This window comes from Nyctereutes procyonoides, unplaced genomic scaffold, assembly GCF_905146905.1.
Source record: "Nyctereutes procyonoides isolate TBG_1078 unplaced genomic scaffold, NYPRO_anot_genome, whole genome shotgun sequence".
Classification (NCBI taxonomy): Eukaryota; Metazoa; Chordata; class Mammalia; order Carnivora; family Canidae; genus Nyctereutes; species Nyctereutes procyonoides.
This window is the reverse complement of record NW_026575030.1, coordinates 19125413-19137727: the sequence shown is the minus strand read 5'-3', so window position 1 is coordinate 19137727 and position 12315 is coordinate 19125413. Positions and strand designations below refer to the sequence as shown.

Sequence of the window (12315 nt, the reverse complement as noted above, 5' to 3'; positions counted from 1 at the left end):
ATCCTATGTTTTAAAGGTTGAAGTAAGATGGAACATCTGGCTGGCTCAGTCAGAAGAGCATGGGACTCTTGGGGCTGTGAGTTTGAGCTACCTAGAGATTATGTAAACATAAACAAACTTTAAAAAATTCAAAATAAGAAAGGCAAAATAAGTGGATTAATAAACAAAAAGCTCTATTTCTTTGTTGTACACTGATTTCTGTCATTCTCCACTGTTCTTTTTGCTTACTGGTTTCTATACTCATTCCTACTTTCTTTTTATTTTCCTCATCAGGTTATAACTGTCATATTAATGATCTTTTAAATGTTTTTATGAGACTCAAGAGTTGAATGAATGAGACATTCAATAAAAGAATTCAGTGTTGATTTCTTTGTAAATGATTGTTGTATAGATTAGCTGCTGCTGAAGGCTCGGAGCCAAAGTATCGGGTTCATGAACAAGAAAGCAGTGAAGATGAAGATAGTGACCTCTCACCTGAAGAACAAGGTAGCTGATTTCCTTTACTGCTCTCAGCAGTGTGCTAATAATTTTTGCTAAAATAAACCTATTATTTGAAGATTGCCAAGTGGTTTTCCTTTTGAGGAAGTGGATGATGGAAGGTTAGGGAGCAGCATTTTTAAAATTCAGATTCTACTTCATGGGTTTATTGGATAGCAGCATCCCTCTCCCCTGCATACACACATCACCCTCCTTGGTTTTAAGAATTTGGGAAAAGATGTTAATTTATCTTTTAAGTAATTATAGGTGCTTCTTTCTTTTTACTTTTTTCTTTTTTACTGTCTGTTATAGAATAGATGCTTAGTAAATATTAATGCTTTTAGAGTCATAGAGTGTTTAGATGATCTTAAAATGGATAGTAATAAGAGCTAATTTCCAGTTGCTTGTGCTTTTCTGTTTTAAAATAGTGATGAGGGATCCCTGGGTGGCGCAGCGGTTTGGCGCCTGCCTTTGGCCCAGGGCGCGATCCTGGAGACCCGGGATTGAATCCTGCGTCGGGCTCCCAGTGCATGGGGCCTGCTTCTCCCTCTGCCTGTGTCTCTGTCTCTCTCTCTCTCTCTCTCTCTCTCTCTCTCTCACTATCAAATAAATAAATACATACATACATACATACATACATACATACTGATGAAGTCTACCAAGTGAACCAAGATGATCAGATGTAGAGTGAAGATCTTTTATAGGTCCCATAAAAGTCTTCTCAACAGGGTTGGAAGATCCTCTTGTATCCCATACAGGTAAGGCATTGCCAGCTACTCATGGTTTCTGTTTTTATAAGTAACAGTGGTTATCTGTAGAGGTAAGAAGTAAAGGAAGAGATTTCACCTTGTTGCTTTTTCCACTTTTTGAACCATGTTGAATGTAGAGTCTTTTCAAAAAATAAAATTATATAGTTCTTAAACAATTTTTAAAAGGAAAAACCAAATAAATAAATAAATAAATAAATTAAATGAATAAATAAATAAATAAATGGAAAAACCAAGCCTATTTATAGGAAAAAAGATACAAGAAAAACACACACCCTCACAAAAAAGAAGAAGGTTAGTAGTGTGCCTGAAGCCTTGAAATGTGGGTGAAATTTGGATGTTACCTGTAACTATAAAGAAGTTCAAAAACTTTAGAACTGCGATTCTGAATATTTGCTAGTTGTCAGGATCTTTGTCATGTGTAACTCCTAAGATATAATTTGCTACTCCTGTCTGTCATCTTCAGAGTATAGCTTATTCAACAAACTGTAATGCTCTGAGTGTTATTGTTGTACAAGAGAAAAAATTTTACGTATAGTCTAATCCCAAGTTTTATTATGTTTTGTACCCTCAGTGACTTCCTAACTTAGTATCCAAAAATATACCCCAAAGACCCTTGAAAACAGTTTCAAGTAGAAGTGGTTTCTGGAGCTGGTTTTTAATTTTTTAATTTTTATTTTTTAAAGATTTTATTTATTTATGAGAGACGGAGAGAGAGAGGCAGAGAGACACAGAGAGAGACACAGGCAGAGGGAGAAGCAAGCTCCATGCAGGGAGCTCGACGTGGGACTGGATCCCGGATCCTCAGGATCGCACCCTGGGCTGAAGGCAGCGGTAAACCGCTGAGCCACCGGAGCTGCCCTGGAGCTGTTTTTTTTTTTTTTAATTATTTTCGTAAAAATACGATCTATTGAGAACAGGAATTTATTATTAGCCTGTTTGTCAGTATTTGTTAAGGGATTCCCCCCCAAAATTGTAATTCTCTGAATTAGCCAGCAGGGGGAACAGTTTGGTTACAATTTCAAAAGTTCTATTCCTACTAGTAGAATTATTCCTGTAGGTGTTTATTGCTTTTACACAATTACATATCTGAAAGTCCTTGTTTATTGATAGAAATGCTTAGAAAAATTATCTTGTAATTGATAGCATAACAATTAAGATATTGGTTGTAGAGTCAGACAAATATAAGTTGGTACTCCAGGTATAGGTCACTTGTCTAATTTGTAATTTCTCTGAGCCTGTTTCTTCATGTCAAGTTGGGAACTATAAAATTATTTAGAGGTATTGTGAGTATTAAATGAGATAAAGAATCTAAAGCACTTAACACTGATTCCATCATATTGTGTTTAGTAAATAATAACTCCTAATAACTTAAATAATTGGTGTATTCTCCATTATTTTACAGAATAGTAAAAGAAAGTATAAAAAAGGTAATTCACTTGTGAAATTTACCTGGAGAGTTGATTATTGTTATAGCCAGGCCTAAAATCTTAATGTCCTTGTACTCTTTGTAGTATGTTGCTCTGCCATACAAGGTTATAGATAAATGAACATGAATAAAGAAGATTAAGACCACTTGTATTATCATCATTCTACAAAATGAATATATTGTATATTTTAAACTTACATAAAGAATTTGAATATTCTAAAAATGTATCTATAACAAGCAAAACCAAGTTCAGCATCTCTTAGAATAAAAAAGAAATCATTTTCTTAGACTATAAATATTATTCACAGGAGAGAAATACTGTAATGTCAACTCCTAGGAATAAGAAACTGCAAATTAAAACAGCATCATGAGGATGCCTGGGTGGCTCAGTTGGTTTACCAGCCGACTCTTGATGTCAGCTCAGGTCTTGATCTCAGGGTTGTGAGTTCAACCACTTATATTGGTTGAGCATGTGGCCTACATACATATGTACGTAGGTACGTACATACATAGGTAAATAAACAATATTCTGGTCTCTGTCTTTACTTTCAGATTAACAAAGATTAGAAAAACTGAGTTTCTCTTTGGGTGTGACTGTGGAGAAATAAATTACTCATATACTATTGGTGGGCATGAAAAATGGCTTGGCTTTTCTGGAGGGCAGTTGAATATATGAGCCAAAAGTTATAAAAGAAAATGACACTCTTTGATCTAGCAGTCAGTTTCTCAGAGTCTATTCCAATTTGTAAATATTTCTGACTAAGTTCATATTAAGAAAATAGAACCAAAACATAACATGTATGTGTATACTATAAAAACTATATTACAATAAAACATTGAAAATATACAGGAAGAGATTAGAAATCTTTGACCCAAGAATAGAGAATTAAATGGTAACTCAGTGCATTATAACCATTTAAAAATTAGGTAAATCTTTTATGTACATTGCAGAATTTTACTGTATCTTCATGTACCTTATTGTCTAGACTCTGGATCTCTTTATGGTAAAAGAAAGGGTCATACACTTTCTCAGATGATAGGCATAAACTGAACCTTCCCTGGGCAAACTGGGACTTCTGTAATTGTGACTGTATGGTGAGTGAAAAAATAGCATATATAAAAAGGAGTTATTTTTATTTTATTATTATTATTTTTTAAAGATTTTATTTATTTATTCATCACACACACACACACACACACACACACACACACAGAGAAAGGCAGAAACACAGGCAGAGGGAGAAGCAGGCCGCATGCAGGGAGCCCGACGTGGGACCCGATCCCGGGTCTCCAGGATCACACCCTGGGCGGCAGGCAGTGCTAAACCGCTGAGCCACCAGGGTTGCCCGATAGGAGTTATTTTTAGAAAACTTTTTAGGAAAAAGTCTAAAGTCATAAGATGTTTATTTCTGCCTGAGGAAATCAAGTGTTTTTTTTTTTTTTAAGTTTCTATCGTATGTTACTTTGTAATGATAAAAAGTGTTACCTTTTTAGTGAATAGATCTGGTATTGGAGGCAATTAGAACCATTTTTTTTTCAAAGATTTTATTTATTTATTCATGAGAGAGAGAGGCAGAGACACAGGCAGAAGGAGAAGCAGACTCCATGCAGGGGGCCCAATGCGGGACTCGGTCCCAGGTCTCCAGGATCATACCCCGGGCTGAAGGCGGCGCTAAACCACTGCGCCACCCGGGCTGCCCAGTTAGAACCATTTTTAAAAATTTATTATTGAAAAAAAGTTATTATTGAAGTATAATTGATGTTACATTAGTTTTCAGATGTACAACATATCTATTCAATTCTGTACATTACTTAATGTTCATGATAACTATAGTCACTGTCACCATATAGTGTTATTACAGTATTTTTTACCATATTCCCTATGTTTTTCTTGACATCTCCATGACTTACTTTGTTACTGAAGTTTGTAAAACCATTTTGTTTGTTTCTTAATACTGGTTTTTATATCATTTGAATACTTGAAAGGCATCACTAAAAATTTATGTGATGTCATGTGGATTTGGTCTTTTTACTGGCCTCTTTTTTTCAATTTGACTTCCCCCTACCATATGAAGTTCTCAAAGAGTAAAACAGATTACAAAAGTAATTCATAAGCAGAGAAGAAAGATGCCTGGCAAGATCTTGGTTGTTTGAAACAAATGTTTATGGAATAATACTGAGATGGTGGTTGGTGGTCTCAGAACTTTTCTTCTCCCAACCCAAATAGAGGCTGAAAAGTGATAGATCAGTATTAACAAGAACTATAAATGTCTGCTTTTGAAACATAAATAAGTGTAAGTCATTTATACTTACAGATAAAAACTTGGAATTAAATTAAAGGAGATTGAGAGTACTTTGAGTAGCCTTATTCAGAGATTTCTCCATGCTTTTGTGGCATTAAAGTACTTTCATGAATACTATAATAAAACTATGATAAATGAATTTTAATGCTCTTGTTTGAGAAAATAAACACTTGGCAATTTTATGTCACCCCCCCTTTTATTTACTGATCTAAGAAATTTTAAAATCTTAGAACTATTTCTCTGTAAGTAGTCCTTAAGTGCTGTTAATAAAATATGATCAGTTAAAAAATATATATATGATTAGTTATATTGATTTGCTGCTGACCTTATGTTTCTTTGGTGAAGACTATAAATAAAAGAATAATCTAGGATTACTTCACTGTTTCCTGTAACAGCTTTTCCTTAAAATTACTTAGGGAATGAGGTTATGTTTTTAGCTAGCAATGTTTTAAATCATGGCATTTTCTTAATGGATAATGAGAATTTATTTTGCTGATAAGAATTTTTAAAGGAATTTTAGTTAATTATAAAAATGGAAGGCTCAAATACTAAAATTACCCCACAGTTCCTTGACCCAGAATTATTATTTTTTTTATTTTTATTTTTTATTTTTTATTATTTTTTTAAATATTTTTAATTTTTTTTTCAATTTATTTATTTATGATAGTCACAGAGAGAGAGAGGCAGAGACACAGGCAGGGGGAGAAGCAGGCTCCATGCACCAGGAGCCCGATGTGGGATTCGATCCCAGGTCTCCAGGATCGCATCCTGGAGCAAAGGCAGGCACCAAACCGCTGCGCCACCCAGGGATCCCCTATTATTATTATTTTTTAAAGATTTTATTTATTTATTCATGAGAGACACAGAGAGAGAGGCAGAGACACAAGCAGAGGGAGAAGCAGGATCCATGCAGGGAGCCTGATGTGAGACTCAATCCTGGATCCCAGGATCACACCCTGAGCCAAAGGCAGATGCTCAACTGCTGAGTCACCCAGGTGTCCCAATCCAGAATAAACACTGTTAATTTTTGAGTCTTATTTTCTGTGTGTATGCATACCCATGCGTGCAGACTTTTTACCTGACATGTATATGGTATTACATAGCTTGTTTTTCCCCATTCAACTCTTTCTGGAGATTTTTCTTATGTCTTTAAATTTTCTTTACAGATATAACTACCAATGGTATTTATTCCTATTTTCCCATTAAGTTGTACTTGAACTGTCTAAAGCAGAGGTGTGCAAACTTTTTCTGTAAAGGTCAAGATAGTAAATATTTTAGGTTTTATGGGCCACATGGTCTCTATTGCACCTACTCAACCCTACCATTGAGCTCAAAAGTAGCCATAAGCATTACAGAAACAAATGAACATGATTTTGTTCCAAATAAGGTGTTTTGTGGTTTTTTTTTTTAAGATTTTATTTATTTATTTGGGGGAGAGAGAGAGGAAGAGAGAGCATGAGTGGTGGGGAGAGACAGAGGGAAAAGCAGACTCCCCAGTGAGCAAAAAGCCTGATGTGGGGCTCTATCCCATGACCCTGGGATCATGACCTGAGCTGACAGCAGATGCTTAATCGACTGAGCCACTCAGGTGCCCCCAATAATAGTTTATTTACCAAACAGATGCAGGCTGTGGTTTGCTAATCATTGAGCTATTTCCTAAGCCTACTTTTTGTATCTTGTAGAAAAAAAGCGACAGTTTGAAATGAAAAGGAAGCTTCACTACAATGAAGGACTGAATATTAAATTAGCTAGACAATTAATTTCAAAAGACCTACATGATGAAGAGGAAGATGAAGAAATGTCAGAGACTGCAGCTGAAGAAAGCATGAACACGGAAGAGTCAAATCAAGGTTAGATGTTTCTGAAATTATCACTGAGACACTTGTGATTCTTTGTGCCTAAATAACAACTTTCTTTTGCTTTACACGTTTGAAAAACCTTAGAAAAAATTTTTTGATATTGACTTAATTTATTATGCCAAACTTTCTAAAATTTCAACCCCTTTGGCCAATTTCAAAATAAAATTTTTATGCCCAGAGTTGATATGATTGAAGACCATATGTATATGGCTGGGATTTTTTGTTTAGTTGGCTTAAACAGTGATGTTTGTCTTCACTTTTTTTTTTCTTTTTCAAGATTTTATTTATTCATGAGAGACACAGAGAAAGAGAGAGAGAGAGGCAGAGACACAGGCAGAGGGAGAAGCAGGCTCCATGCAGGGAGCCTGATGTGGGACTTGATCTCCGTGCTTTAGGATCACGCCCTGGGCTGAAGGCAGATGTTCAACTGCTGAGCCACCCAGGCGCCCTTGTTTGTCTTCACATTAAGCTGTGTTTTGTTTTTGATGTTTCAGATTATATTTTATCTAAATTAAGGTTTAAACTTTTTAAAAGAAGAGTATTTTTAATAAAACAAGATCTGTTTTTTACCATCTTTTCAAGTACAAAGTGTGTAATTTCTTTCTAATGTTGATTCTTTTGACTGTTGGATTGACAAAATATGTCTGATTTTTGTGGTTTTTTTTTTTTTTTAAGATTCTAATTTATTTATTTATTCATGAGCGACAGAGAGAGAGAGAGAGGCAGAGACACAGGCAGAGGGAGAAGCAGGCTCCATGCAGGGAGCCCGACATGGGACTCGATCCCTGGTCTCCAGGATCATGCCCTGGGCTGAAGGTGGTGCCAAACTGCTGAGCCACCTGGGCTGCCCTGATTTTTATTTGTTTTTAAGTCTTGGACAGTCAGTCCTTACAATCTGCCAACTCCTGATCCATCATAGCTAATAGATTTTATTTATTTTAATTCTGGTATTTAATGAAGTTGAATCTTCTTTATTGCTAATGCACATTTTATTCCCATTTACCTACTCTTTGTAACTGAAAACTAATGCTTTGTACTGCAAACTGGAGATGTAACTTACTTTATTTGTGGTGCCTCAAATGCTTGAGTCTTAGGAAAGTAGATCATTATTATATTATTGTTTCATTGAACATATAAAATATGAATGATTCTGTGATAGAATCTGATGACTCTGCTTCATTTAATATCCTAATTACAATATTTTTTATTCCATATTATACGTTAGCCTTTCATTTTGTTTCATATATATAGCATTTCACTTCAGTTTTATTCACCATAGTTTTTTTTAGCTTATATTTAAGTGAACAAACTTCATTTCAGGTAATTATTGTCATATATCTCTCTCTCCCTCTTTTAAAATTTATTATCCATTTTTAGGTGACATACCTTAATCTATCTTTGTTTCCCATTTACCTGTATCTTGATTTTTTTTTTTTTAAGATTTTATTTATTTATTCATGAGAGACACAGAGAGAGAGAGGCAGAGACACAGGCAGAGGGAGAAGCAGGCTCCATGCAGGGAGCCCGATGCGGGACTCGATCCTGGGTCTCCAGGATCTTGCCCTGGGCTGAAGGAGGCGCTGAGCCACCCAGGCTCCCTCTTGATTTATTTTGATGTATTCAAAATGAATGTTTCTTTGGTTACAACTTTTCATAAATTTCTGCTTGGACTTTCAATATTGATTTTTAGTGACTCTGATCAAAAACACTAGAAATGGGGCAGCGCGGGGTGGCTCAGCAGTTTAGCGCTGCCTTCGGCCCAGGGCGGGATCAAGTCCCACATCTGGCTCCCTGCGTGGAGCCTGCTTCTCCCTCTGCCTGTGTCTCTGCCTCACTCTCTCTCTCTCTCTCTGTGTCTCATGAATAAATAAATAAAATCTTAAAAAAAAAAAAACACTAGAAATGTCCCTTGTTTGCTGCAAATTTGTACCAGTACCATTGTGTCAAAGATTAAAAGGATTTTTTTTTAAGATTGATTGATTGGAGGTGGAGACAGAGGGTGAGGGGAAGAGAATCTTAAGCAGATTCCACTCTCAGTGCAGAGCCTGACATGGGGCTCGATCTCATGGCCCTGAGAATGTGACCTGAGCCGAAACCAAGAGTTGGACACTTAAGTGAATGTGCCACCTAGGTGCCACAGATTTCATTGTTTTTTTTTGTGTGTTTTTTATTTTTAAGCCATTGCTTTTGAAAAATAACTTTGGCCTTTTGTCTATCATTGCTGGTAAGATACTAGATTTCACACATTTAGTACATAAATACATTTTTTTCTTCTAAATGTAATAGATGGGGGCAGCCTGGGTGGCTCAGCGGTTTAGCGCCGCCTGCAGCCCGGGGTGTGATCCTGAAGACCAGGGATCAAGTCCCATGTCAGGCTCCCTGCATGGAGCCTACTTCTCCCTCTGCCTGTGTCTCTGCCTCTCTCTCTGTCTCTCTTATGAATAAATAAATAAAATCTTTAAAATATAATTTAAAAAAATAAATATAATGATTAAAATTTGTGTTAGCTCAGTGCCTTATTTTTCTTCAATGGAGACATTTTTTTATTTAGCATCTAAAGTCCAGTAAGGATAGTAAAGACTATGTCATAAGGCTTAGGGAAGTAAGCTCCTTATTTCTCCTATAGTCTTTTTGAGCCTTAAAAAATCTCCAGGTTCTTTTTTTTTGTTTTTTAATCTCCAGGTTCTATGTAGCCCATTACTTTATGAGCATTGTCATTCTCCTCCTCTGCCCATCCTCATCTGTTTTTTTTTTTGTTGTTGTTGTTTTTATAAAAAGAAAAGTAGTATGTTTAGACTCTTACGGAAATATTTTCTTGTTTTGAAATCTTTTTATAACTTTGGAAATTTGAGTTAACTGTCTAATTGTGATTTATTGACAGAAATGTTCAGTCTGAAACCTTTTGTCCCGTCACCCAAGTAGACACTCTTGTTCTGCTCTTTAGAATATTTAGGAAGTATACAGATCCTTTTATGTCAAACTAATCAGCCTACATCAAATATACCTTCTTTGTTTATTAGATTTCTATATTTATCATCCATGGCAGTAAAAGATCTTTAGCTCAGGTAGTTCCAAAGTTGGCAGTACACAATAAATTATGTTGATTTTTTTCTTTTATCTTTGCAGGATCTACTACAAGTGACCAACTGCAAAACAAATCACAGAGTTCGTAGAAAAGATTTGTTCAACACTGTAATTGTTTGTCAGATACAGACCCTGTTACTATAATACACTGCTTCTTGTTCTCAACAATTCATGACTTAAGTACCAAAATGCATACCAATTATTATATATTGCCAAGAATTAAATGACTTTAGAGACTAATTAGACTGAAAATGCCTAATTGATACATATATTCTTGTGCCTAGTACTTCACCACAAATATAGCATAATATCATCAGTCCTAAACTGCGTTACTTTTGTAAGAACACTGGTTAATTTGTATAAGATATTATATAGCTTTTTATGCTTTAGAGGTTAAAATAATATCTTTTGGGGGGATCTAATTTATTTTCTTCACTTCTAGGTGTGATAGCTCTTATAAAAAGGTATTGTTTTTTTTTTTTAAATCAAAGTCCAGTTGGAACAACAGATTATATAAGCTGGTAAATACTCAATGCAAAAAGTATTTTAACATGTATCTTCAACTTGATTTGTCTGTTTAATTGAAAAGGATTATAAGAGTAACTGTTGCATTTTCTGGCCTACTATCTTTAAAATTCCCCTTGAATTTCTTTATGTTTACAGGGGCAGGATTGAATTTTTCCTCATCAAAACTAGCTTTTTTCACAAATAAATAATCAGGTTAAACTTGCACTAACATCTGCTCTGACTGTTTTTTGTACAATTGATGGGCAGACTTTGAGATCAGTTTTTTAAATAAATAAAATTCTGATACAGTCTCAACATTCCCTTTGTACACCTGTCTTAACCTCCTGCCTTTGTTTCTCACTCCTTTCCACATATACACACATCGTCCTTTACCTTTATAAAGGATCATAAAGATTGTCTTGAAATTGGGAACTCTTCCTTCTCTCACATATTCTATCATTTGCTGCTACAATGAAATTTTTATTTGACTATCAATGCCTATTCTTCTAATACATGGAGAATATTAAAGAGCAGCCATCGTATAGACAGGAAACACAATTCAACTGTGGAATTTCTGCACCTCTTTGATTTACAGCTTGCTAAATAAATTGCTGTAACTAGTTTATTGTTTCACTTGATTAGACCTTAGAAAACAACAGATTTTTTGCATGATGAGAGAATTGTGTGTAACCAGTGATATAGTTCCTGAATGTACAGACAGAAGTAATCCTGAATACTTTTTAATTTAAAAACTTTAAATAGTCCCTGCTTTAAGGGAATATGATAATGTAAACTATAACAAATGTGCTTTATTCTTCTAACACAGTAAGATCTGAATTTTTTTCCTGAAATGAAGTATAGCTCCTGTGTATCTTAGTGATAGTTTCATTTCTAGTCAATTATTTGTATCTTAATTTTTTGTCAGTACCAAAAGAACTCATTATATGAACAGACTTTTAAAATAATTTCTGTATATTGTGTATATGAAATGGCTTTTATTGAAGAGCTTATCTTCCACTTGCAAGTTTATGAAAATACCAATATGTCAAAATAAATAAAAAGTGGGAGAATTCTTTGCTGTTAGAAGAATGTGCCTATTATTTTGAATGATTTTTTTTAATGGGATCCAATCAGAGTACTTCTAAACTATATAGTGTCCTAACTAAACTTATTAGCTCGTTATACCTCTGATATATAAACAAAATAGCATTTATATCTGCTTTTTGAATTTAGAATGTTGAAGTATTCTTACTGGTTTAAATCCACTTTGGGGAATTTAAGCTTATACATATGTGTATATATATGTTCATGCCACATAGACTTCTGTTCTTGGTGTTGTCATTTTGAATTCTGAGAAAGTATCCACATACTCTATATTTGTAGAAATAGCTGTTCAACAGTGAAGAAAAGGTAAGACCTTTAGTAACTCATTTGTTTGGCTGTTTTCTGCAAACTGTCTTGAAACTGTAATCACAGGCAAACTGTCATTTCTGGGTTCAGGAAGTAGGTAATTACCTCAGGAATAAGACATGAAAAATGACAATGCTCAGTAGGATGAAAACTGTTTTCATCGTGTCATGAGTTCCTCATTGATGGGGCATTGGACTGTTTTAAAAAATGAGTCTAGAATTCAAGTTAGATTTTCCTTTGGAGAAAGTTATGTTAGTGTTCAGTTAGCCAAGGTAGATTTTATTTTCAACTTCTTAGTATCACTTCTATTTAATCCTTTTGTTATCATCTTTTTTGTTTATTCATTTTTCAGTCTGAAATTGAGCAGTGATCCTCTTTAAAATCAATATAGTGGTATGAAAGATTGTTAAGAATAAATTGAATATTGAGGAAAAGAAGCACTATTTTCCCCTAGACATTCACAAATATTTTTTAGTACA

The 12315-nt window shown here is 34.7% G+C and overlaps 1 protein-coding gene across 1 annotated transcript in view; it reads left to right on the top strand.

Moving 5' to 3' along the window:
• PPP1R2 (protein phosphatase 1 regulatory inhibitor subunit 2) overlaps window positions 1–10651 on the top strand; it is a 28379-nt gene extending 17728 nt beyond the window's left edge. Inside the window, exons 4-6 of the mRNA XM_055316172.1 lie at window positions 392–486; window positions 6659–6826; window positions 9962–10651. Of these exons, the coding sequence (XP_055172147.1) occupies window positions 392–486; window positions 6659–6826; window positions 9962–10008 (310 nt within the window). The 3' untranslated portion in view covers window positions 10009–10651. The remainder of the gene's footprint in view (window positions 1–391; window positions 487–6658; window positions 6827–9961) is intronic.
• Window positions 10652–12315: the final 1664 nt, after the last annotated feature.